General features: G+C 45.1%; 1 protein-coding gene across 17 annotated transcripts in view; it reads left to right on the top strand.

The window, feature by feature from the left end:
- MICAL2 (microtubule associated monooxygenase, calponin and LIM domain containing 2) overlaps nt 1-24,896 on the top strand; it is a 152,100-nt gene that overhangs the window by 42,628 nt on the left and 84,576 nt on the right. For all 17 annotated transcript variants that reach the window (XR_003115590.1, XR_003115587.1, XR_003115588.1 and 14 more), the window contains one exon: nt 7,858-8,198. Coding sequence is in view for 11 of the 17 variants with exons in the window: in XM_025356023.1 (XP_025211808.1) it covers nt 7,935-8,198 (264 nt within the window). In the remaining 6 variants the exon portion in view is untranslated. The remainder of the gene's footprint in view (nt 1-7,857; nt 8,199-24,896) is intronic.

The following is a 24,896-nucleotide window of genomic DNA, read 5'->3' as shown; positions in this document are numbered from 1 at the left end:
TAACAGCTATCTGAAATGCGATCCTACACATCACCACTGTTCACATCTGGCTTATTTCTCTTCTCTTATAGACACTGGATATTATTTTATGGAGTTGAAATTATATTGGCTTACTGGATCCATATCCTGCTCTTTTCACTCTGCATTATGGCATAAGCATTTTCCCATGGATTAAATGTCTTTATAAATATTATTTTTAAAGGGCTGCCTGATACTTGTTTGGTTGTACCATGACTTATAAGACCATGCCTTATTTGATACTTGTAGATTCTCCAAGCCCAGAATAACTTGAGAGACAATAGAAGTTAACTGATTTAATTTACACAGCAGCTTCAGAAGAGGAAGACCATACTATTTCTGTATATATGGCTCATATGGACTGGGGCTAAGAGCATGGATTTCAAAGTGAAATGGCCTGGGTTCATTTCACAGCATCCCCACTAGCTACCTGCATGATATGGAGGCGTTTTTTCACCTTTGTAAAGCTGTCTTCTATCAATCAAGGGTGGTGAAATGAGACAGGGTGGTAAAGGCCTGGTACGCTGTGAGTGCCAGCTGTCAGTGTCCTCCCATGGGCAGTGCAAGGGGTGGGCTGGGCTTGAACCCAGGTCTCCTCATGCCTAGGCCAGAGTTCTTTCCACCTCAAAGGCTTTCCCTGTTCTAGAAGGTCCTTGAAGAGAGACTTAGTGGTACAGATGAAGATATGGAGTGCTGGCTAGAAATCCTTGTGGAAAATTTTAGATATATATATGTATATGATATATTTGCACACACACCACACATACGTGTACATTTACACACACACATGCATACACATACATGTACACACGCTACACATACACATGTACATGCACACATGTGAATACACATACATGTGTGCACACATACCCATAGATACACAAACACATGTATACACATATGCACACATATACACATACGTGTACACATGTACACTCCTGCGAACATGCACACATGTAAACATACACATATATACACATACATATATATACACGCACACATATATACATACATACACATATGCATACATATATACATACCTGAAATAATCACACATGGCAAACATAGTTGCATTACAGAAAAGGAAGATAGGCAAGTTCTGCAATTATTTCTCTCTCTCTTTTTAAGGCCTTTGCTTTTTACAGAATAAAAATGAAAAAAGAAAGAAAAAAGTCATACCTCCCCCATGTCCACATAGACATGTTGCGAGGATTCCTTAGGTTAACACTGGTGAGAGTGTCTGGCTGGTGCTGGGCCCTGATGACGTTGGCTTCCTTCTGCTATTCCAAGCACTGTGACTGGTCAGCATACAGGTGTTTCTTGATGCCAGGAGGGGAGGCCTGGAGGGTGGGCACTGCCTCATTGGGACTTCCCGGGGCCTGGTACTGTTGAGTGGCTATAAGAAGCAATGGATGGCCGGGCGCGGTGGCTCAAGCCTGTAATCCCAGCACTTTGGGAGGCCGAGACGGGCGGATCACGAGGGCAGGAGATCGAGACCATCCTGGCTGACACGGTGAAACTCCGTCTCTACTAAAAAAATACAAAAAACTAGCCGGGCGAGGTGGCGGGCGCCTGTAGTCCCAGCTACTCGGGAGGCTGAGGCAGGAGAATGGCGTTAACCTGGGAGGCGGAGCTTGCAGTGAGCTGAGATCCGGCCACTGCACTCCAGCCTGGGTGACAGAGCGAGACCCCGCCTCAAAAAAAAAAAAAAAAAAAAAAAAAAGAAGCAATGGATGAGGTGAGGAAGGGGGAAATGTATGAGGCCCCTTCAAGCTAGACCAATGGAGTCCACTAACCATTGAAAACAAGTGGGGAAGAGGGCTGAGGCCAGAAGGGCAAGAGCCAAAGAACTTGGGTTCTCAGCGAAGGAGCAGGCATAGAAGGCCAGGGCCTGCAGTGGACCTGGGATCTCTCCCCAGCACTCCCACCCTGTGGCAAAAGAGGGAAGGTCTGGGCCCTTGCTACCTCCTGGAAACTTGGTTGAGCTTCATGGTGAGTCTCTTGGGTGCTCTTTCATTGGCCTTTCCTAGTAGGGGTTTCAGACGGCATGTATAAGAGGACTCTCCATGTGTGCCTTCAGTGCACATGGAAAGGGGCTTTGGCTTCCTGGAGGTGATCTCAAGGCAACACCCAGGAGTAGTAGAGAAAGCTTTGGAGAAGTGGAACTTATCTCTCTAGGGAATGACTAAGAAGAATTATCTCACTGAGGCTGTCTTCCAGAGGAGGCAAGGGTGGAGCAGGCAGCCCCAGGAGGCGGTACACACTCCTCTATTTGTGGAAGTGACCGAGTCAAGGCTGGGGACACCTGGATGGAAGGAGATTACCAGGAAGACACGGTGGCCCTCTCAGTCCCTTCCCAACCCTGGAAGTGCTCCTTTTGGTCAAATTGGGTGCCTAGTGCCCTGGTAGGTGGAAAGCCAGCCCTACCTGGGTCAAGTGGGAAGATAGGGTCTGTCAGCCCCACCTGGGAGTCAGGTGTTCCTGCCCATGGTGGGCTCTGTGGGGATGCACCAGGTGTGGAAGGCATCTCCCACTGCTGAGCCCCTGGCTGGCTCCTGCCACATCTCAGGTGTTGGATTCAGATGGCCATAACTGAGGGTCTTCTGTGTGCGAGAGTTAAAACTGGAGCTTTTTGTTTCCTGAGCACCCTGTGAGTGTGGGGTGAACACCCCACTTCATTGTCAAGGAACTTGGGCCTTGCTCCAGAGCTCCTTAGTGACATCGAGCTTGGAGAGGGAAAGTTTGAACAGGGCTGCTTGGCAGTATATATGGCAAGAGGGTTTTGTGTTTAGATTGCATGGACCTTGAAACAGATTTTGTCTGTGAGCCTCAAGGGTGGGTTGAAGAATGAGCTTTTCTCCTGGGCCAAACTGCTGCTTTGTGGGAAGGTTCTGCCTAGTGTCCACCCCCATCTCTCCTTAAGTTTGTATAAACTCCATCATTTATCGAAAGCCTGGTTACACTGTCTGATATGCCGTTTGGGAGAAAAGGCTCAGGGAAGGCAGGAGGCGTGGGAGTCCTAACTTTGAGGCACCTGCAGACTGGGATGGGGAGGCCCCTCCTCTCATTTGGAGAGGTGCTCAGGGACTCTACGTAAACCTTGAGCTTGACTCTCAGATTTAGTGGGCTTAGCCCATTACCAATGTTGTTGCCTGCAATCTGGGGCCCTAAATTTTAATTTTTAGCAGCTAGAGGCAGGGAAAGGAAATTGCTTTGTGACTCATGAAGTCACATAGGCAGGGGACAGAAGAACCACAAATAAGAGACTCCACTTGGCAAAAACCAAATTGCTTCAAGGCTATTCTTGGAAACTTAAAGCATCACTTCTTGTTTCTTCCCAGAAAATACAGAAACCCTCATATTTCTGTCTAGTTGGTTTTATTTCTGTTGCATATCAAACCTCAAAAAGACAACAGCTGGGTGGTGGTTAACAAGGAAGACTTTAATAAGAGCTAGTTATCCAGGGTCCTCTGATTTAAAAAAAATTCCTGACTACCTTCTTTTGGGGTGAGGGGAAGGATAGCCACCAAAGGTTTTGCACCCCAGTTCTCTGAAGAAAGACCTGAAGCTCAGACTCACTGAGTCCTTCTGAGTGCTAGGTCAGCCCTTCCCAGTTCATTCCCAACACTATCCTGAATACTGTATGTTTTCAGTTCATTACCAAAACTACTTTCTATGAAGTTCCCTAGTTATACATGGGAAACTAAAACCCAAAAGATAAATGATTTGTCCAAGTCTACACAGAGAGGAAGTGAGTTTGAACTCAGATCTTCTAAATGGAAGGCCTTTAGGGACACTCTAGTTTTAAAGTGTACAGGTTGACTATACCTAAACTGAAATCTGGAATGCTCCAAAATTTGAAGCTTTTTGAGTGCTGGTATGACGCTCTAAGGAAGTGTTCATTGGAGTCTTCTGGATTTTGGATTTTTGGGATTTGGGATGTTCAATCAAGTGAGTATGATGGACATATTCAAAAAAGAAAGAAAGAAAATAGAAATCCAAAACTCTTCTGGTCCCAAGCATTTTGGATAAGGGATACTCAACCTGTATATAACTCCTTGACCCAGAAAGCTAGTCTCAGTAGTCTTGAATGATGTTTCTTTTGCCTTTCCTTTTGATATGATGATGTTTGGGCTGTTTGAAGAATCATAATGAGTATTGGTTATTGCATACGTGATCTCACTGATTCCTTAGAGCTCTATGAAGTGAGGAGAACAGGTGGCCCTCTATATCCATTGGTCGCACATCACAGATACAACCAATTGTGGATTGAAAATATTCAGGGGGGAAAAAAAAACCAGATGGTTCATCTATACTGGATATGTACAGACTTTTTTCTTGTCATTATTTCCTAAACAATGCAATGCAATTATTTACATAGAACTTCTATTAGGTATTATAAGTAATCTAGAGATGATTTGAAGTATTAAGAGAGAATGTGTGTAAGTTATATGCAAACATGACATCATTTTATATAAAGGACTTGAGCATCTATGGATTTTGGTATCTGCATGGGATCCTGAAACCAATCTCCCATGGATACTGAGGGAAGCCTGTATTATCCCTATTTCACACATGAGAAAACTGAGGCCAAGACGGATGAGACAACTTGCCTAGGGTCACACAACTAGCAAGTGCTTGAGAGCAGATTCATACTCAGGCTGCCCTGACTCGAAATATTCTGATGTTAATCCCGTGAGGAAAGCTACCCGTCATGGGTGTTAGAGTCATTTTTAAGGTCTATGACCTAACTTGGAAAGCCAGTTGTAAAGAGTGAAACGGGTGTTTAGATCCAGGGTGGCAAGTCTGAGCCTGGTACGGGCTGCTGGGCTACACATCCAAGCTGCTCTTATCTTCTCCTGTCGAACCATCTCCCTCCACCTCCCCTTCTCTCATTCTAGATAAGGGCTGGTTCCTGGAGTTCCCACGCCTATCTAGCCCTCAGCACCACCTTTAGCTCTTTTTCCACTGGAGCCCGAAGACGAAGTTGTTCGTTCTTCTTCTGGAGGAGGAGGGGTGGCCATTGGGGTGCAGAGGAGACAGCTTCTTCCAGTTTGTAAATTATCGTTTGACTTGATGCCTCTAAACTGTTCATAATTTTAGACAAGGAGGAGTTGGCAACTTGGAGAACTGATTTACAAAACTATTTTCTAAACTGGTACATTTCCCCAGGTACAAATCTGCCTCCTGGGTGGATGCAGCGTGCATTACCACATCTACTGAGTGCCTCCCGGGACCCGGCTCTGCCGTCATCCACATTTCTTGCCCTTCACAGCTACCCTGCAAGGATGAGATTATAATTTGTCTGTTACAGTAGGGAAACTGAGAATCAGAAGTGGCTTGTGTGAGGCAATAGCTCTGAAGCCTTACAGTTTTCTCTGTACCACTTGCCTGTCCTCAGAAAAGACTGTAGTGTAGCAAGCAAGTTCAAATAGCCTTGTGTTTGTTGGCCAGCCACTGCAGCCTTTGTTCAATGCTGGGCACAGAAGTGGTTCCAAAGATAGATAAAGACTGAGAATGTTAATACGCTCTGCAAAGCAAATGAGTCCCGCCTTCTGTTTATGCTCTCTGGGTGGCAAGCATTGCACACGGGGAAAGTGGAGACACAGTAGGAGGCAGTGTTTATGTGAGTCATGCCCGAGTGAGCAGAGTGGATGCTCACAGAGCCCAGAGAGCATCTGTAAAGGAATCCATGCTCATCGCACCAGGCAGGGCACAGAGCCCGCTTTCTCAGTCTACTTAAGTTGTTGAGTGTCATAGACCAGGGTCACTGGGTAAGGCCTCATGGAAGAACCAGCCTGGGTAGGGCAGGAAAGCTGCTAGGCCTGAGCAGGGAATGATTGATAGTCTCCCTTCAGCCAAGCTCAGTGCCAGGCACCTCAGCAGCTCTCCGGGAAAGAGGGAAGGGAGGATAGGGCCCCAGGATCCCCTCACCCCCAAGTCTGGGCATCCAGTGTCTGAGACCTTGCCTGCCCCAGCAGGCTCCTCCTGGCAGGTGGTGCCCAGTGGGTTCCTGTGCTCCTTTGCATGTGCTGTTCTTCCCCCTTCTCTTCCAGCTCCTCTTCTCATTGCTGCCTGGACAGCCCCTTAGCTGCCTCTTTGCCTCCAGCCTCCTCCTCCAGTCTACTGCTGCCCTCTCATCTTCCCAAAGACTTGCCTCTTCCTGCTGCTCTGTCTCCTGCTCCTCACCACCCACTGGAGAGGCCAGGCCCCCTCCTTGGCCTGGAGGGGACATCTGCCACCATGTGCGCTGGACATCCCCACCACACCTCCTCACAAATCCTGAACCTTGAACGTGCTGTCATTCCACCACTCTCCTGCTCTTTCCACACTCACATCCCTATGTGGGTATTTCCATGGCCTGGAATGTCCACTGCCCAGTCTTCTAGTAAAATAAATCTCATTCCTAAAATTGAAGCTTTCTTGATACTTCCCTTTTGCGGCCCCTCTGGACTCCTCAAGGCTCTGTTGGACACCGCCTGCTCTGGGCTTCCATGCCCTTGGTTCATAGTCCACAAGCACTTGCCTGTGGTCTTGTAATCCGTCTTCCCCTGTGGGCAGGGCCTGAGCCTACATATTCCCAGCCCCTTGAGTGGTGCCCAACTCTTGCTAATGCACCAAAAATTGTTGCCGAGTGAATAAGTAAGAGATTAAGGAGGAAGATAAACACCATTCTCTGCTTTTGGTATTATAAAACCATCCCACTGTTCGAACTTGTCCACGATAAACACTGCCCCTCTGGGGAGCGCAGAGCTGCCGTGAGGCCTGTGCTCTGTGTGTTGCTGACCTCCCCTTACAGGCCTCATCGGCGGAGCTCGGTCTGCTGTGTCCTCTTGCTCAGAGACCCCTCCAGCCCTCCTGACAGCTGGGTCAGCCCCAGCTCCTCCACATTTGTCTCCTTGCGCCAGCTTTGGATTCTGGAAAAACAGCTAGTGCTTTGGAAAATCAGCTCTACTTTATTTTTGTTCCTTTGAAACTTAAGTGACTTTTCTAAGAAAAGTCTGAGGTTAGAATGGTGCAGAAAGGACTATGGCCAAAGCCCAGGCAAGCTATTTTTGGGATGTGAATGAGCACCCATCGCATTTTTCCCTTCCATCAGCCGAAGCACTTGTTCCAAATAGTTCACAGCCTGGACTTACAAAGCACAGGCCCCCTTTGCACAGGCGGAGGAGGTCCACGTGTCTCTGTCTGTCTGTGAGTCTGACTGAGGTAGATGGTATGCTCCCAGCCGATACCAGGAGCAGAAGTTTTTAGAAGAGACGGTCATGTGTGTAGTGGAAAGCCCTGCCCTCTGGTAACTAATGAAGAAAGACTTTAAAGCTGGGTGTCTAAGGAGAGGTGGGCAGTCATGAAAACTAGAGAGATGTTCTTTGGAGTTTTTTCTGTCTGTGCATTAGTGAATTGTGGCTGGGTTATATTCACATCAGCCAGCCAACTTGCAGTACCAAGAATGATAGACTTTCAATGGTGCTATCTCTAGTGTACTTTCCTGGGAGTTTTTCCCTTTTCCTAGTCACTGTTTGCAGAACCACTTGACTCAGAGCAAGATTGACCAGGTACTATTGGCATTAGCCAGGTCATAGCCTTGTGCAGTGTGTGGTACTTTTCAGCCAGCGAGAGGAGCAGAGTATAGGGGAGAGATTACCCGCAATGCCACATTGACAGGCCAAAAGGCACAATTCTATATCTTTTATAAATGTTTATGTTTAGTATTGAACACTAAATAGTATGATTAATATTTGAATGTCTTCAAGAAATTGTATTTTTACTTCTCAGCACCCATCCCCCACCCTACCCTCATTGTCCAAAGCTGACCTCTGCCTCCTCCTACTGTCGCAGGTGTGACGTTTCTCCAGATACTTCATGCTGTTCGCCTGTGTCCTTGCCACACCACTGCCACACACGACTCCTGAACCATGGGGGAAAACGAGGATGAGAAGCAGGCCCAGGCGGGGCAGGTTTTTGAGAACTTTGTCCAGGCATCCACGTGCAAAGGTACCCTCCAGGCCTTCAACATCCTTACACGACACCTGGACCTAGACCCTCTGGACCATAGAAATTTTTATTCCAAGCTCAAGTCCAAGGTGACCACCTGGAAAGCCAAAGCCCTGTGGTACAAATTGGATAAGCGTGGTTCCCACAAAGAGTATAAGCGAGGGAAGTCGTGCATGAACACCAAGGTAAGGAGAAACCCTCCTAGTCTTACCTTTGCAGGGCATGTGGGTTGACATTTAGGAGGTTAGGAAGCTGTTGCCATTTTGGCACTCTAAGGTTCTTGGGTGTGGGTGTGATGTTGCATTGTTTTCCTCTGGTAAAGGCTTCCTTTGTCTCGAAGCATCAGCTTTTCCTGGCTGGGAGGTTCCCTCCACTTGTGCTGTCTCCAAGGGAGGGAGGCCAGAGGCAACGTTGAGAGAGAAAAGCCAGTGCTTGATATTACCCCCACTTCTATTATTCCTGCTGCCACTACTACTACTTCTAGTAGCTGCTATTTATTGAGCAGCTTCTAGGTACAAGGTACTTTATGGCCATGATTTCCACGAACAGCTGCAGTAGTCCTTCAGGCCATATTAGAGATGGGGAAATTGAGAAGTCAGTCGTGCCCAAGATCACACAACTAGAGGACAATCTTGGTCCGTCTGATTCTAGGGCCTAAGTCCTGAATCTCAGGGAGAGGCAGAGTTAGAGAGTTGTGTTCCCCTGCGTGTGGACATTTTAGAAAGATCCCCTGGTTTTGAATTAATTGGCTAAGAAATAGGTCTGGGTCTTCCTCCCTGTCTCTTTCTCTTCTACCTGATACCCCTGCATTCTTCACCTGCCCACTCCCTTCCTCAGGATGCATTTCTTTACCTAGGACCGCACTCATAGTTAAGCCTACACTAACCGATTGCATCCCCCATCATTTGGCCATAGACAGCATCGGCGAACAACCTTTCTCTGACATTTGTGAAATGCCCACCACCAGATGGGCAGCTGAGAGTGCAGGCTTCTCAGCTGACTTCCCTGGTGGCCGTTGGGGGCTATCAGCCCTGAGCACTGGTTCAGGCTGTGTGTTTAGGTTAAAATCGAATGTGCTGTATTTAGACCTCACAGGAGGTAGCTCAGCTAGAACCCTAGGAATTCCAGTTGGTGCCAATCCCAGGACAAGAGGATTGAACTCTCCATGGCAATCGGGACTGTTGTGTTTTTGTTTTGGTGATGAGAAGCTGTTGAGTCCACCATGGGATATGCTGCTTTCCACTGCCCCAGGGGAGACAGCTGCCAAGCTCCTGTGAGCCTGGGGCACACTGACACTGCGGGACATAGGAAGAGCATTCCATCAGGTTGAAACAGACCAGTCGCCTCAGCCCAGAGCAGGCTAGCCATCCAGGCAGTACCTGCCCATAACCTGCCACGCTCCAGCTAGGCAGAAGAGATGGGGGAGGTAGGGAAAAGGAAGGGGGAGGAGAAGGTGAGACCAGTGTCCTGGGTGCTACTCCTGCCCAGTGCCTCCCTTCCTCGTTGTTGTGGCTTCATAGTTCAGAGTTCACTGGGTGGCTCTTCAGATTTAAAGGAGGGGAAGCTTTTAGCTTCCAAAGTGTCACCCCTCTTAGTAATTGTGTATGGTGGCTTCTTTTTTTTAAAAGTCCCATAAAAGTCAGGTGGCCCAGTTGCACTATATTCTCTCACAGAGGGTTTTCCGAGCTCTGGTTTTATTAGGGAATGCTGTTGCCCCATACGCCCAACATGCTGTGGCTGCTGAGGGACTGACCCTCTTGGTGATCTGAAGACAGATTGTCACAGGGAGTCAGTGAGTAGAGGGATAGAATGGAGGGCTGACCACCAAGAGGAGACCCTTCTCCCAAAACGTACTAGCCAGTTACCTAGCCAGTGTGGCCAGCCTCTATTTTACAAGCTTTGGTAGCTTGAAATAGAACAGTCATCACATCTTGTGGTTGGCAGGTCACCACTGGCTTCTGAGATACAAAGGGAAAGAAAGCACCTTTTGTTAGGGATGCTGGGTAAGGTGCCTCTTGCCCAGGAATTTTTATGCCTTTCTTGTGAGGAGGAACAAGGACATTTTTCACATGTGAGATAACCCATCTCATAAAAACCGCCTGAATGCTGAGGAGTGGAAGATACATTTGAGAATGATTGTAAGTATGAACTGTGACTGTGTTAGGCTACTTGAGCTGTGCTTTTCAGAAACCCAGCTCAAAATTACCACAAAGAACGGGGAATCATTGACTCATATTAACAGGAAGGTCCAGACACTTTAAGTTGGGGCCTTAACTTGGAGGCTTGGATGCTTTGCTCTCTTTTGGCTCCATGCTTCCCTCCTGCAAACACATTTTTCTCCATGTTTGAAGCCTCTCCTTCACATCTTTATAGCTCCATTCCAAAAGGCTGGAATCTGTCTCTTCCCAGGTCAATATTGAAAAAAAAAAAAAAAACATTGAGAAGGATTCTGATTGGCCCACCTCTGGATTTATTACGGCCAAAGCCAGGGGAACTGGTTACTGTGATTGGCAGCCCTTTCAAGCATCACATAATCGACGTGAGGGAGGAGCAGGTCCCCAAGGATGTGGGAGTGTGAGACAGATAAACAACAGGTGTCCTTGACTGGGCGTGGTGGCTCACGCCTGTAATCCCAGCACTTCAGGAGGCCAAGGCAGGTGGATCACTTGAGGTCAGGAGTTCGAGATCAGCCTGGCCAACATGGTGAAACCCCGTCTCTACTAAAAATACAAAGGTGTGGTGGCGGGTGCCTGTAGTCCCAGCTACTCAGGAGGCTGAGACAGAAGAATCACTTGAACCCAGAAGGCAGAGGTTGCAGTGAGCTGAGATCACACCATTGCACTCCAGCCTGGGTGACAGAGCGAGACTCCATCTCAAAAAAGAAAAAAGAAAGAAAGAAAGGAAAGAAAGAAGGAAGTAAAAAAAATCACACAAAAAATGGGTGTCCTCTACAGCGACTATTGATTTGTATTCTGGCCATGATATAGGCTCCTTGCATATCACATTCATGTGTGGGTGTTTAATGGCCAGCTCCATGAGGCCGGTGCTTATACTCCTTGTTGTGAGTCAAAACACAGAACAGGGGTCCTCACCTCTTCCAACATGAACAGACACTGTCTTGCTCACATACCATGTTCAGGCATCCTTTGGTGTATGGTTTATGCTGAGCATTAGTCAAGGAAGAAATGCTGGGCGTTTGCATACATGTGGCTGATCATCAGTGCTAAGCCAGATGACACAGGTTTGTCAGGTACCAGGCATAAAGCCAAGCTCCCGGTTAGCCATAGGCAGAGCAGCAATAAACGTAATTCAGCCAGAACCCTGACCTTTGTGCTGATGTGGATGCAGCTCAGCACCACCTGGAGTGGGTCTAGGCTTAAGCATTTCGCAAGCATGTATCAGCCCCTGCCATATGCTGAGCACCATGCTCCTGCCTCCGTGCCACCCGTGAGTGTGTGTGTGTATACACACATGCGTGTCACGGCAGTGAGAGACTGGGGAAGAGGGAAGGGCTCTAGTGGAGGTGCCAGGGGACAAGGAGAGTGGCCTGAAAGTTCTCTAGAGCAATGGCTCAGGTGCTAGTTACAAAATCTCACTTGGGATTATTGTTTATTATTGATTTATGAGGGTTTTATTGGCACTGAATATTAATAATTCTTTCCCTCGGCATGACTATGTTTGGATATGAATGAGGGTGAACTGAGGATCAAGCCAAATGAACTCTTTCAGGATTGATACTGACTCTGTATTAGGGTCACACCGGACTCAAATGTCACACCCGACTGAGTCGTGTTCCCGAGGAAAACAACCGAGAAGAACCTGCACTATGTAATTTGGTGTGGGAAATGCTATAATCACAACATTTTGGACTCTGGTTATTTTGATATATAAATCTTTAATGCTAGAAGGAACTTAAGCAGATGTTATGTGCAAGCTCTGCATTGAACAGGCCACAAACCAGGGTCCAGAAAGCTGAAGATAGTGGCATTACTGGGATTTGAACTCTATTTACTGGTTTGCTCTTATATTCTTTTATTTGCTCATTAGCAGGTGTTTCCAGTGCCGTACACCTTACCAGGCATTTGACAGAGAGGATAGTTTGAAAGATGAATAAGATGTGGTTCTTACTTGAGCTTTCTGTAAAGACAGATATGTAATTATTTCTGTATTTACTTATTAATCATTCATCAGGTGAATAGTTATTGAGCAACTACTATGTGCCAGGCATTTGTCTAAGTATCTAATAGCTCTGTGGCCTTGGGCAAGTTACTTAATATCTCTGGTCCTTAGTAGCATTCTCTGTAAAATGAGGATAATAAGAGTAGCTACTTCATGGAGTTACCATGAGGGTTAAATAAGGTAACCTTTGTAAACTGTAGAAGGCTGTCCAGCATTCTGATAAGTGATCAGTAAACATTTAGCCCTTATTATCATTAATATCTTAAAAGCTAAGAGAGAGGTCTGTACATTGGTCTGCAGGAGTATAGAAAAGCAAATGACTGATTGTGACGGGGGTAGTCTGGGAATGCTTCCTGGAAGAGGAGGTTTGATGTGGGACTTGGCAAATGAGTAGGAGTTTGCCGTGTAGAACTGAGGAAACAGCTAGAGGGAGTGCATATATTCTAGGGAGAGTGTGTTGCTCTGTAATGGGAAAGGAGGAGTGTATGGGGTTTGGGGGAAGGGTGAAAGCCGGAGAGTACAGAGTGGATGGATGGTAGGAAAGGCTGGAGGAAAACACCTCCTGGTCCAGGCTGTGAACAGAAGGTCTCGTACTCAAACAGAGGACCTGGGAAACTATTAACAATGAACCTCTGATTCCCAGTCCTGTCCAGGGTTCTTTCCACCTCTCCTCACAGGATTGCTCAGTAGTCACAGGTACCATTACAGACCAGAGGGTATTTGTACATTGTTGCCATAAAAACTCCCAGGAAATGACTCATGGACTCTTGTCACCAGCAGGAATCGGGCCAGCCTATGTAATGAACACTCTTGCGTTATCTTTTTGGAAGAATGTGACTATTTTATGAGTATCCAACAGGGTCACCACACACCTTTTGCTCCTGGGCCCCTCCCCTGTGGGTAGCCCAGGCCCCGGTTTGTGCTCGAGGGTCAGACGGTCCTATGGTCCCCAGCTTCCTCCACAGATCGTGCAGGGAGGCAGCGGAGCAGGGTGCGAGGCTGTTAGGGGTAGAAGGGGTGACACCGGGAGCAAAGACTGCTACCCCTTGGCCTGGATAAACCTGTCTGACATTCCCAACCTCTGAAGTCACCCGTCATGGCTGCACTGGCTCAGACTCTTCAAGGGCCACTTTGCCTGATACGGGCAGTTCCAGTCATAACCGATAAAGCAGAAGATGGCCTCTGGGGTGTGAAACTGCGCAAGTTGAAGAAAAAGCTTAGATGAACTCTGGATTTATCTGCTTACCTGACAGTAAACTGCCGGCCCTGCAACAATGAACACGTTTCTGAGCCTGGATTGCCAGTCGGGTTGTACCAATGGCTGCATTTGTTACCACAGCTGCACATGGAGTGTGTGGGAGGATTTGCATGAGTGTGTGCATTGGGCATTATATGTGAGCTTGAGTAAATCCAATTCACAGCAATGTTGTATGGAGAAGGAAAAAACTTTCCTTTTTAGCTGTCTTCATAGAAAGTGGTTAATCCGGGTTTACTGAGTTCACTTTGTAAATGTATTTCTAAATAAAGAATTTTTTGTCTTTTTATGAAAAAACTAGGCCAGGTGGGATGGCTCACGCCTGTAACCCCAGCACTTTGGGAGGCTAAGATGGGAGGAACGCTCAAGGCCAGGAGTTCGAAACCAAATTGGGCGACATAGTGAGACCTGGTCTCTACAGCAAATACACACACATACACCCTTTGCACACATACACCACACACGCATACACTTAGTCACACATATACACATATACACACCACACACACATATATACACAAATACATATACATCACACACACACATACACACACGCCACACACCATACACACACACACCACACACACATACACACATATATACAAATTCACACATGTATACACAAATACACACATACACACATACTACACACACCACAAACCATACACACATACACACATAACCCCACACACACCATACACACATACACACACCACACACATACATACACATGCACTTATACACACATATACATACATACATACCACACACCCACCACACACACACGTAACACCACACACACACACTATACACATAACTATTTCTTTATATGTACACATATATATTTATTTAAATAAACATATATTTCTGCCCCCTTACTTATCTATATATTTCCGTATGTATTTCTTTATATATTTTTTTCTTTATAAGAAAAAGAAAAGGTTTCTTTGAAAAAAAATGCCTGCTCATGATCAAAAATAACTCAAGTAGGATAAGAAAATATAGGGTGAGACCGAGCAAGTGGGACGAACATAGTGAGACCATGTCTCTAGAAAACGATGTGTTTTCATTAGCTAAGTATGGTGCGCCCCACCATGCTGTGGTCCCAGCTATGTGGGAGGCTGAGGTGGGAGGATCGCTTGAACCCAGGAGGTTAAGGCGGCAGTGAGCTATGATTGCACCACAGCACTCTAGCCTGGGCAACAGAGCAAGATCCTGTCTCAAAAAAAAAAAAAAAAAAAAAAAAAGACAAGACAAGACAGAGTGGATTTGAGCCTCAGCCAAGCTAATTTAAAAAAAAAAAAAAAAGGAAAGAAAATTTAGTGTGGAAGAAGTTTCTTTTCTCCATTCCCCCAGTTTTCCTTCCTAGAGGCAAGTACTCTCCCATTTCTTGTATGACCTTCCTGAAAATCTCTGCATGTTTGTGGATGTGTGATATGGATACATGCACTGCCCCCTGTATTTTCTTAGTGGGAAAAAAATCTACAAACATTTTTTCTGCACTTGTTCTGAACTTTTTTCACTGAAAAATGAATCTTCGAGATTGCTTTTTCTCAGTAGGTGTGGATCTAACTCTTTTATTCATGGCCTTTTATGGTTTCCCATTTTATGGCTAGAGCACAATAGCACCATTTCTTTTTTCTGTTTTTCTTTTGAGACGGAATCTTGCTCTGTTGCTCAGGCTGGAGTACAGTGGCATGATCTCGGCTCACTTCTACCTCCGCCCCTCAGATTCAAGTGATTCTCGTGCCTCAGCCTCCCAAGTAGCTGGGATTACAGGCGTGTGCCACCATGCCTGGCTAATTTTTGTATTTTTAGTAGAAATGGAGTTTCACCATGTTGACCAGAATGGTCTCGAACTCCTGACCTCATGATCCACCAGCCTCGGAGTCCCAAAGTGCGGAATTACAGGCATGAGCCACCGTACCCAGTCTATAGCACAATTTCTTTAGCTTAGCTTATTTCCAATCTATTGCCATTTTAAACAGTGCTGCAGTGCATTTCCTTAACCACACTTGTTTGTATACATGTGAAATTGTGAGACAAAGGGTAAGTATGCTACATTTAAAAATTATAGGCATTGTCAGATTCTCCTCCCTGGAGTGGATACTCCCACCAATAGTGCAAGGGAGCACCAAAAACAGTCCTTCTTTAAAAAGAGAAAGCACAGGAAGACGTTGCCTCCTTAGATTTCCTGGGCCATGCTGAGTGGGCATTGATAGAGTCCTCTGAGTCCTGCAGCCTGGACTAGGTGACCTTGAACAGGGCCACTGGGTGAAGAGCAGTCCAGCAGTGATGTGGCAGGGATTACTGCCATCCTTTTAACAACAACAGTTTTATTACCACCACCAAGCTTTACAGCTCACAACATAGCTCCATATGCATTGTTTCATTAAGAGGTTTGGTTTGCCAGTCCCCATTTCTCACTCCTATAACCCCAGCACTTTGGGAGGCCGAGGTGGGCGGGTCCCTTGAGACCAGGAATTTGAGACCAGCCTGGGTAGTACAGCAATACCCTGTCTATACAAAAAATACAAAAATTAGCCGGGTGTGATGGTGCATGCCTATAGTCCCAACTACTGGGGATTCTGAGTGGGGAGGCTGACTTGAGCCTGGGAGGTCAAGGCAGCAATGAGCTGTGATTGTGCCACTGCACTCCAGCCTGGGTGGAGAGCAAGACCCCATCTCAAAAAAAAAAAAAAAAAGAAAAGAAAAAAAAAGTTTGCTGTATTGGTAAAAGTGAATGTTCTTTAAGAGAAGAACACATATAAGTGTATCAAATCGAATGCACTTATATTTCTCTTGAAAATTTCATCAAATAATGGGAGACTTTAGGGCCCTGGCCCACAGAGGATCTGTCCTGTTAGTGCTGAACAGGGGCCTGGCCTGGCTAACTTGTTCTCTTTATGATTCAGTTCAAGCAGACATCACCTCCTCCTGGGAGCCTTCCCTGACTATCTCCTCCCCACTGCCTCCTCTTATTCCATCCCCAATCTGGGTTTGGTGCCCCATTGGGCTCCTAGATTCTCTGGTCCTATTGCTATCTTGCTGATCAGTGCTCCACACTGATTGCTTTGTCTTTTTCCCACTCGATGGTGAGCTTCCTAAGGACGGGGAGCGTGCCTGGCTCATCCCCGGGTCTCAAAGCCCCCAGCACAGGGCTTGGCACGGGAAGATGCACATGGATGGAGGAGCGAACTCTGTGGCTCAAAGGGCTTCTTTCTGGAGCTTTACTGTGTGAGCCCCGATATTTCCAAGCTTTGATGCTGGGTTAGCAGGAATCAATACCAGACAATCCTTTCATTTCCTTATTAAGCATCTGTCTAAGTTTGCATCTGAGCATTCCTTCCCTTCAAGGCGGGGATGGTGGCCACAGCCCTGTCTGGCCCTTGCCTAGCATCTGGCTGCCCGTGGAGCTTTCAAAAGAGACGGGAAGTTAGCCAATAGGCTTGTGAAGCTGGAAGACTGAGTCTCCCTTTACTTGGAGAAAAAAAGAAAACCCTCTTGCAGCTCCTGGCCCACCCAGGGTTGTACAAGGCCCTAGGGAGTCTCCGGCAGGATTATCCAAATAAATTTGTATCTATGGGCAGGAAAAAAGGAAACCAGGAAGCAGTTTAACACTCTCCTTCCCAGACTGAAAGGTAAACCCTGGCTTCCCTCTTCTTTGCTCTTTGGAGACTTTTGCTCTGCTTTGATTTTTTTCCCACAATTAAAAATATCTTGGCAATCAGTATATTCCTTGACCAGATAATTGTCCCACTTGGTGTGAATATATCTATCTCCTACTCAACAGGGTGGAGTACCACGCTCAGTTCGGCCTCCTGCCACAGGGAAGGTCCTGGGCAGTTCAGTGAGCCTGATTCTCAGGTTGTTCTCCTGCGCTGAATTTGTAAGATTGTGTTCAGCTGTGGGTAACTGAGATGCGACCAGAGGTGAAAACAAATAGGGGCTTATGTTTTTAAGGAGAAGTCAGGAGAGAGGTGGTGGCTGGAGGTTCAGTAGCTGTATTCTCTGATTCTCTAGGCCAGCGCTGCCCAATAGAAATATACTGTAAACCCATGTATAATGTTAAACTTTCTATTAGTTACATTTTAGAAATATAAAGAAGCATTGAAATTATAATAATATATTTTATTTAACCTAATATATCCACACTATTTCAAAATGTAGTAAATATAAAAATGATTACTGAGATATTTTGCTTTTTGTATATTACATTTCTGAAATACTGTGTGTTTTACAGCTCATCTCAGTTAAGTCTAGCTACACATCAAGTGCTTACTAGTCACATGTGGCTAGTGGCTGTCAAATTGGACAGTGCAGCTTTTCCTCATGCTTGTCACCTTGTAGTTACAAGGTGGCAGCTGTAGCTCCAGCCATCACATTTGCTTTCAAAGCAGGAAGAAGGTAGAAGGGGTTGCTGTAGCTACATACATCTCTTTATCATGCAGGCAAAAGTGTTCCCAGAAACTCTGCTAAAATGTAAGCTCCATGGGCACAGGAATTTTTGCCTATATGTTCTTGGCTGATTCCCAGCACCTAGGATCATGCCTGACACGTAACAGGTATTTGCCTCAGGTTAAGTTCTTCAAATGCAGATGCTTAGTAGGTGTTTGGAGTGCAGGGTGTTCCTTAGCGGTCAACACCTGTGAAAGGAATGACAATGATTGAGCTGAGGAAGACGACTGAGCTGAGGAAGAAGTCAAATTGTGTATAAGAGAACCAAATGTCTGCAGGTTCAAGCAGTTAGGTCTCTTCCTACTTGGCCTTTCAGTAAGTGAGTTTTGCAAGAAACGAGGTGGGAGACAGCATGCTTCTTAGCTGATATTAGTGTTTTAGGACTTTCTCCTTAGTTCAGGTAAAAGCCGGGTTTTTGTCACATGGCCATGAAAGATTAGGCTCACAGACACCTTGAAGGGTGAGAAAAATGGACTTTATTGGGCGAAAAGGAAAAAAAAAAAAAAACTCAGCAAAGTGAGAGAGGCTCCTGTTAACAGGCCCCCATCTCACACATTGAATCCCAGGTACCACCCGGAACAGGAGAGGCCAGGCTCCTCCCCCTGCTAATGATGCAAACTTCCCGAGGCCCCACCCCATCCTCCCAGTGCACAGGCTGGTCAGAGGTTCTCCGGGGACCTCTTTATACTTGGCTGTCTCGTTAGGATGGTCAGCCATAAGCTACCAGCTCTCCATGTAACATGTACTAACATATATCCTGATACAAATATTGAAATATATAACATACATAGTTATAGAAATATATACTTAAGAGAAGTTGTAAATATAGTATATACATGTATTTTTATGTGTTATATATAGAATTAGATTACATTAAAAAGTTACTCATTTCAAGTCTTTGCTATTGTGAATAGTGCCGCAATAAACATACGTGTGCATGTGTCTTTATAGCAGCATGAATCAACCCAAATGTCCATCAGTGACAGACTGGATTAAGAAAATATGGCACATATACACCATGGAATACTATGCAGCCATAAAAAAGGATGAGTTTGTGTCCTTTGTAGGGACATGGATGCAGCTGGAAACCATCATTCTTAGCAAACTATCACAAGAACAGAAAACCAAACACCGCATGTTCTCACTCATAGGTGGGAACTGAACAATGAGATCACTTGGACTCGGGAAGGGGAACATCACACACCGGGGCCTATCATGGGGAGGGGGGAGGGGGGAGGGATTGCATTGGGAGTTATACCTGATGTAAATGACGAGTTGATGGGTGCTGACAAGTTGATGGGTGCAGCACAGCAACATGGCACAAGTATACATATGTAACAAACCTGCACGTTATGCACATGTACCCTAGAACTTAAAGTATAATAATAATAAGAAAATAAATTTAAAAAAAAAAGAAGTATTAACCACAAAAAAAAAAAAAAGTTACTCATTTCAAACTTCTATACAGCTTCCTAGAAAGATAAACCTAGTCTATTATAATTTCAGAGGCTGCTCAGAGCCTTTGGCTATATGTGACAGATTTCACTGCAACCTGGTGTATTCTACACCTCCTGCTATCAGTCTTACAGTCTCAAGAGATGTAAATACAGGATAGTGAGCTATACCAAAGCCTGGTCTATGGGAAATCTGCAGTGGGAAGATTTTATTCTCAGGACCCTTTCTGCAGGGGACAGCTGTCAAAATCTGAGGAACATATAGGGGGAGGTTCTTTTTAAGTTCAAATCGATAAGATTTAAGTCCAGGGGAGGTTTCATGTCCCCTTCCAGCTGAGGAGAACTTGCTGATGTTTACTTGCAGCTGCTTGTGGATCCTCTCTAGCTTTAAGAAAACGAGCTCTTGCATTTACTCTTCCCCTTGGGCATTCCCAATGTGTCTTTTTAAATTGTGGTAAAATACGTATAACAAATTTGTCATCTCAACCATTTTTAAGTGTACAATTAATTCAGGGCATTAGTTACATTCTGGACGATGTACAACCATCACCGCTTCCTGTTTCCAAAATTTTTCCTCACTCCAAATAGAAACTCTGTAACCATTACGCAAAGACTCCCTCTGCCCTTCTTCCGCCAGCCCCTGGTACCCTCTCATCTTTTTGTTTGCGTAAATTTGTTCGTAATGTTTCTTGTAAGTGGAATCATATCATCTTTGTCTTTTTGTGTCTGGTTTATTTCACTTAGCATAATATTTTTGAGGTTTGTCCATATGGTAGCATGTGTCAGAATTTCATTCTTTTCTTTTTTAATCTTAATATATTTAACTGATATATCCAAATTATTATTATTTCAGCATGTAATCACTATGAAATTATTTAAAGCTATTTTGCATTTTTTGTACTAAGTTTTTGAAATCTGGTGTGTGTTTTACTCTTATAGAACATCTCAATTCAGATGCTAAATTTTAATCAGAAGTGCTTCATCTGTATTTAAATTTTATAAAATTTACAGTTGAAAAAGTAAATTTGCATATCTAAGTTATTCCAGTCATACTTAAAACTTTTCCAGTGCTGAATTGAGTTTGAGGTTTTTTTCAAGCAAAATGTGGTAAGATATACCTAACATAAAACGTTAACCATTTTAAAATGTATAATTTGGTATCATGAAGTACATTTACATTGTGGTACACCCATTACTATCATTCATCTCCAGAAGGTTTTCCATCTTGCAAAAATGAAACTCTGTACCGACAATCAGTAACTCCCCACTCCTCCCCACCCCCAGTCCCCACCTACCACCATTCTCTTTCTGTCTCCAGAGTTTAACTATTAGGTATCTCGTTTAAGTGGAATTATACAGTATTTGTGACTGGCTTATTCACTTGGCCTGATGTCTTCGAGGTTCATCTATGGCATATGCCAGAATTTCCTTCTTTTTAGGACTGAATAATATTCTATCCTATGTATGTACCACATCTGTTTATCCATTCATCCAGCGAGGAACCCTTGGTTTTTTTTCTGCTTTTTGGCTAAGATGAATAATGCTGTGATGAACACTGACGTGTATCAGTTTGAGTCTTCATTTTCAGTAATTTTAGGTATATACTAGGAGTAGAATTGCTGACTCATATGGTAATTCAACTTTTTGAGGAACCACCAAACTGTTTCCATTTACCCTTATATTTTATATTGCCGTCCCTGAGTCAAATTTTTCATAATTATTAATTCATTCAAAAAATCATTTTCAGCCAGGCATGGTGGCTCACTCCTGTAGTCCCAGCACTTTGGGAGGCCAAGGTGAGTAGATCACTTTAGCTCAGGAGACTGAGACCAGACTGGACAACATGGCAAAATGCCATTTCTAAAAAAAAAAAATACAAAAAATTAGTCTGGTGTGGTGGAATGCACCTGTAGTCCCAGCGACTTGGGAGGCTGAGATGGGAGGATTGCTTGAGCCTGGGAGGTAGAGGCTGTAGCGAGATAAGATTGCACATCTGCATTTCAGCCTGGGCAATGGAGTAAGACTCTGCTTAAAAAAAAAAAAAAAAAAGAAAATCATTTTAAATATCTGCTACATGCCAGGTGCTAGGGACACAGCCACTATGGATATACATATCTATTTCTTCATGATCACGCCTTAATTCTTTTGGGTATACGATATACCCGGAAGTGAAATGCTGGGTCAAATGGTAATTCTATTTTTACTTTTTTGAGGAACTGTCTTACTGTTTCAAGTAGTTGTATCATTTTATATTCCTACTAGCAATGTCCAAGGGTTGAATTTTCTCCACATATTCACCATACTTATTTTTTGGTTTTTAGAGTAGACATCCTAATGGGTGTGAGGTGGCATCTCATTGTGGTTTTGATTGGGATTTCCCTAATGATTAATGATGTTGAGCATCTTTTCATGTCCTTATTGTCCACTCATAAGTCTTCTTTAGAGAAATGTTTATTCCAGTCCTTTGCCCATTTTTGAATCAGGTTTTGTGTTTTGTTTTTGTTGACTTTTAAGAGTTCTCTGTATATTCTGGATAGTAACTCTTGGTCAGATAAGAGATTTGGAAATATTTTCTCCCATTCTATGGGTTATCTTTCTATTGCGCTGATAGTGTTCTTTGGTGCACAAAAGTTTTAAATTTTGATGAAGTCAAATTTGTCTATTTTTCCATTTGCTGCCTGTGGCTTTGGTGTCATATCCAAGAAATCCTGACCAAATTACTGTCATGAAGCTTTTGCCCTACGTTTTCTTCTAGGAGTTTTAGTTTCAGCTCTTACAATTAGGCCTTTCATCCATTTCGATTAATTTTTGTATATGGTATAAGGTACAGGTATGGCACAACTTTTCTGATTAATTTTTAAGGGTCTTATGCTTTATTTCTCTTTTCTGTAGTACATATTTGGTGTCTGAGTTTGTCTCCAACTCCTTTTGTTTCTGTGAGGCCTACTTTCTCAGGAAATCTCAGCTATACTTGCCTGTCACCCTCATGAAGATGAATCTCCACATTTCTATTTCTGGCCTGTACCTCTCTCTTGAACCCCATGACCCCATTGAAGTAATCTGATATTGTGAAATATATATATTTGGTCTTCTCCCTTTGGAATCTCCAGGGTGATAAGAGTGTCCTTTGCATGGTAATGAGATGCTTGGTGGCTGGCAGCCCATAGGCAGCTTCAGGATGAAGGTTGCTGCCTGAAAGGCCTAGCCAGTTTCCAGGGAGGACCGAAGGGCTGAAGGATAACTCGCTCATCAATGGCCAGTGATTTCATCAACTGTGCCTACATGATGAAGCTGCCATAAAACCCCAAAAGGACTGGGTTCAGGGATCTTCTACTAGCTGAACACGCGGCAGTGACTGGAGGGTGGTGAGTTCAGGGAAGGCATGGAAGCTGCTGACAAAAAGCAAAAAACAAAAAAACCCCAACTTTTGTAAGATGTTTGAAGAGGTTTATTCTGAGCTAAATAAGAGTGACCATGGCCCATGACACAGCAGGTCCTGAGAACATGTGCCCGAAGTAGTTGGGTTATAGCTTGGTTTTATACATTTTGGAGAGACAGAAATTACAGGCAAAGACATGAATCAATACATGTAAGGTATGGGGGTGCAGGCATGGGGGCTTCTAGGCTATAGGCGGATTCAAAGATTTTCTGATTGGCAATTGGTTGAAAGTTAAGCTTTGCCTGAAGAGTTGAAGTTGGCATAAAGAAATATATGAGTTAAGATAAAGGGGTTATGGAAGCTAAGGTTCGTGTTTACCTAAATGAAGCCTCCAAGTAATAGGAGACTAGATGGTCTCCTTAAGAAAAACTAGATGGTAAATGTCTCATATCAGACTTCATTATCATTATTATTACTATTGTTTTTTGAGACAATATCTCGCTCTGTTGCCCAGGCTAGAGTGCAGTGGCATGATCACAACTCACTGCAACCCCTGCCTCCAGGGCTCAAGCAATTCTACTGCCTCAGCCTCCCGGGTAGCTGGGACTCCAGGCCCATGTCCTTTCTTCCTCCCACATGCAATCACACCTTCCTTTGCAGTTCTCTTCATGCTTGTCCCCTGCTCTTCACCCCCACTGCCCCACTTTTGTTCAGGGACTGACTAATTTCTTACTCAAGTGATCATACCCGCCAGCCTCTAACCTCTCTTGGCCTTTCCTCCCCTCCAGTCCAGTACTGGCCCTGCAGAGTCACTCTTCGCAAGCACAGCTCAGATTGTGACTGCCCAGATTCAAAACTCCCGGTGCCTGTGGATTAAAGTTCCAGCTCTAGCCTGGCCCAATGCCCTGTCTGATCAGCCCAGCTCCTGCCTCACCAACCTGTTTCCCACAACTCCCTTCTCACAGGTTGCCTTCTGGGCAGGCTCCTCCCCTAGTTCTCAGCCTCTCCTCCACCTACCTCTGCCCAGCACTGTAGGCACTTTCTGTGTTCAGTCTGCTGAAATCCTGTCCTTGGAGATCCTCCACCTTTGCAGCTCCAGCAGCCTCCACCTCCTCCCACCTCTCGCCTTCTCCCCAGCAGCCCAGCTGAGAGCCGCACCTAGGAGTTTTCCACTGCCCAGAACTGTCCCACCTAAACTCCCACTGGAATGCTCCTCTCTAACCATGATTTGAAGCTGCTGCTTCTCTTACCATCTCATTCTCATGAGACCTGCTGCAAATCCACATTCCCATCCTTAGCCAGTGCCTCCCTGTCCTCCTGATCCACCTGCCTCCCAAGGGCTTCATTCTTTTGTCTATCTTGGAGCCCACATTGTGCCTTTGCAATCATGTTCAGCAGCTTCTCAGTTCTCCTGACTTCAGGCTGCCCCCCGCCCCGCAAAGAGACTCTGGTGTCTCTAATTCTGTGTCCTGCTCTCGAGGGCTGCCTGGCACTGTTAGAGAGAGCTGCAGAGCCCAGCTGGTTGGTGTTGTTACCAAGTTATGATAACTTAATGCTGAGCCTCTCAGTGCTGCTGGGACAGCCTTTTCAGAAAATCTAGCCAGTTTCCTGTCTGTATCAATTCCCATAGCAGCTGTTCCCATCCTTTACCTCCTTCTCTGTCTCTTCAGCCCCTTCCCTTTAAGCAGCCATCTGACTTCTTATGAAAATCAATATCATCAGCTCTGTTTCTTCTTCTGTTCTCTACCAAATTTCTGGGGAAAGTAATTCTGTACTCCTTGCTCCCATATCTTCACCTTCCCCTTATCCCCTAACACACTGAAACCAAGGTTCATTCTCCTGTGCTAGTAGAAATGCTTTTTTCAGGGCCACTAGAGGCCTTGGGGTTAGCAAAGACCATGGCTACCTTGTATTGTCTACTTGGCCTCTTTCAGACATTGGGCGTGGTGGGTTGCCATCTTCTTGAAGGTCTCTTCTCCTTGAAGAGACACCTTGAGGGAGGGGAGAATGAGGGTTATGGTCCTTTGCAAGGAATTGTAAATCTGAGTTTTAAGAGGTCCAGACTCTTGCAGTGTTTTCATATATATATTTTTTTTGGCAGGAAGGTTTCCCATGAAGGGTATACCACTGGTCTTTCTTCTGGTGCTGCTGCGCGCAG

The sequence above is a fragment of the Theropithecus gelada genome, chromosome 14 (genome assembly GCF_003255815.1).
Source record: "Theropithecus gelada isolate Dixy chromosome 14, Tgel_1.0, whole genome shotgun sequence".
In the NCBI taxonomy this organism is placed as follows: domain Eukaryota; kingdom Metazoa; phylum Chordata; class Mammalia; order Primates; family Cercopithecidae; genus Theropithecus; species Theropithecus gelada.
Note: the sequence above shows the minus strand (reverse complement) of the source record. Positions and strands in the feature narration are given on the sequence as shown.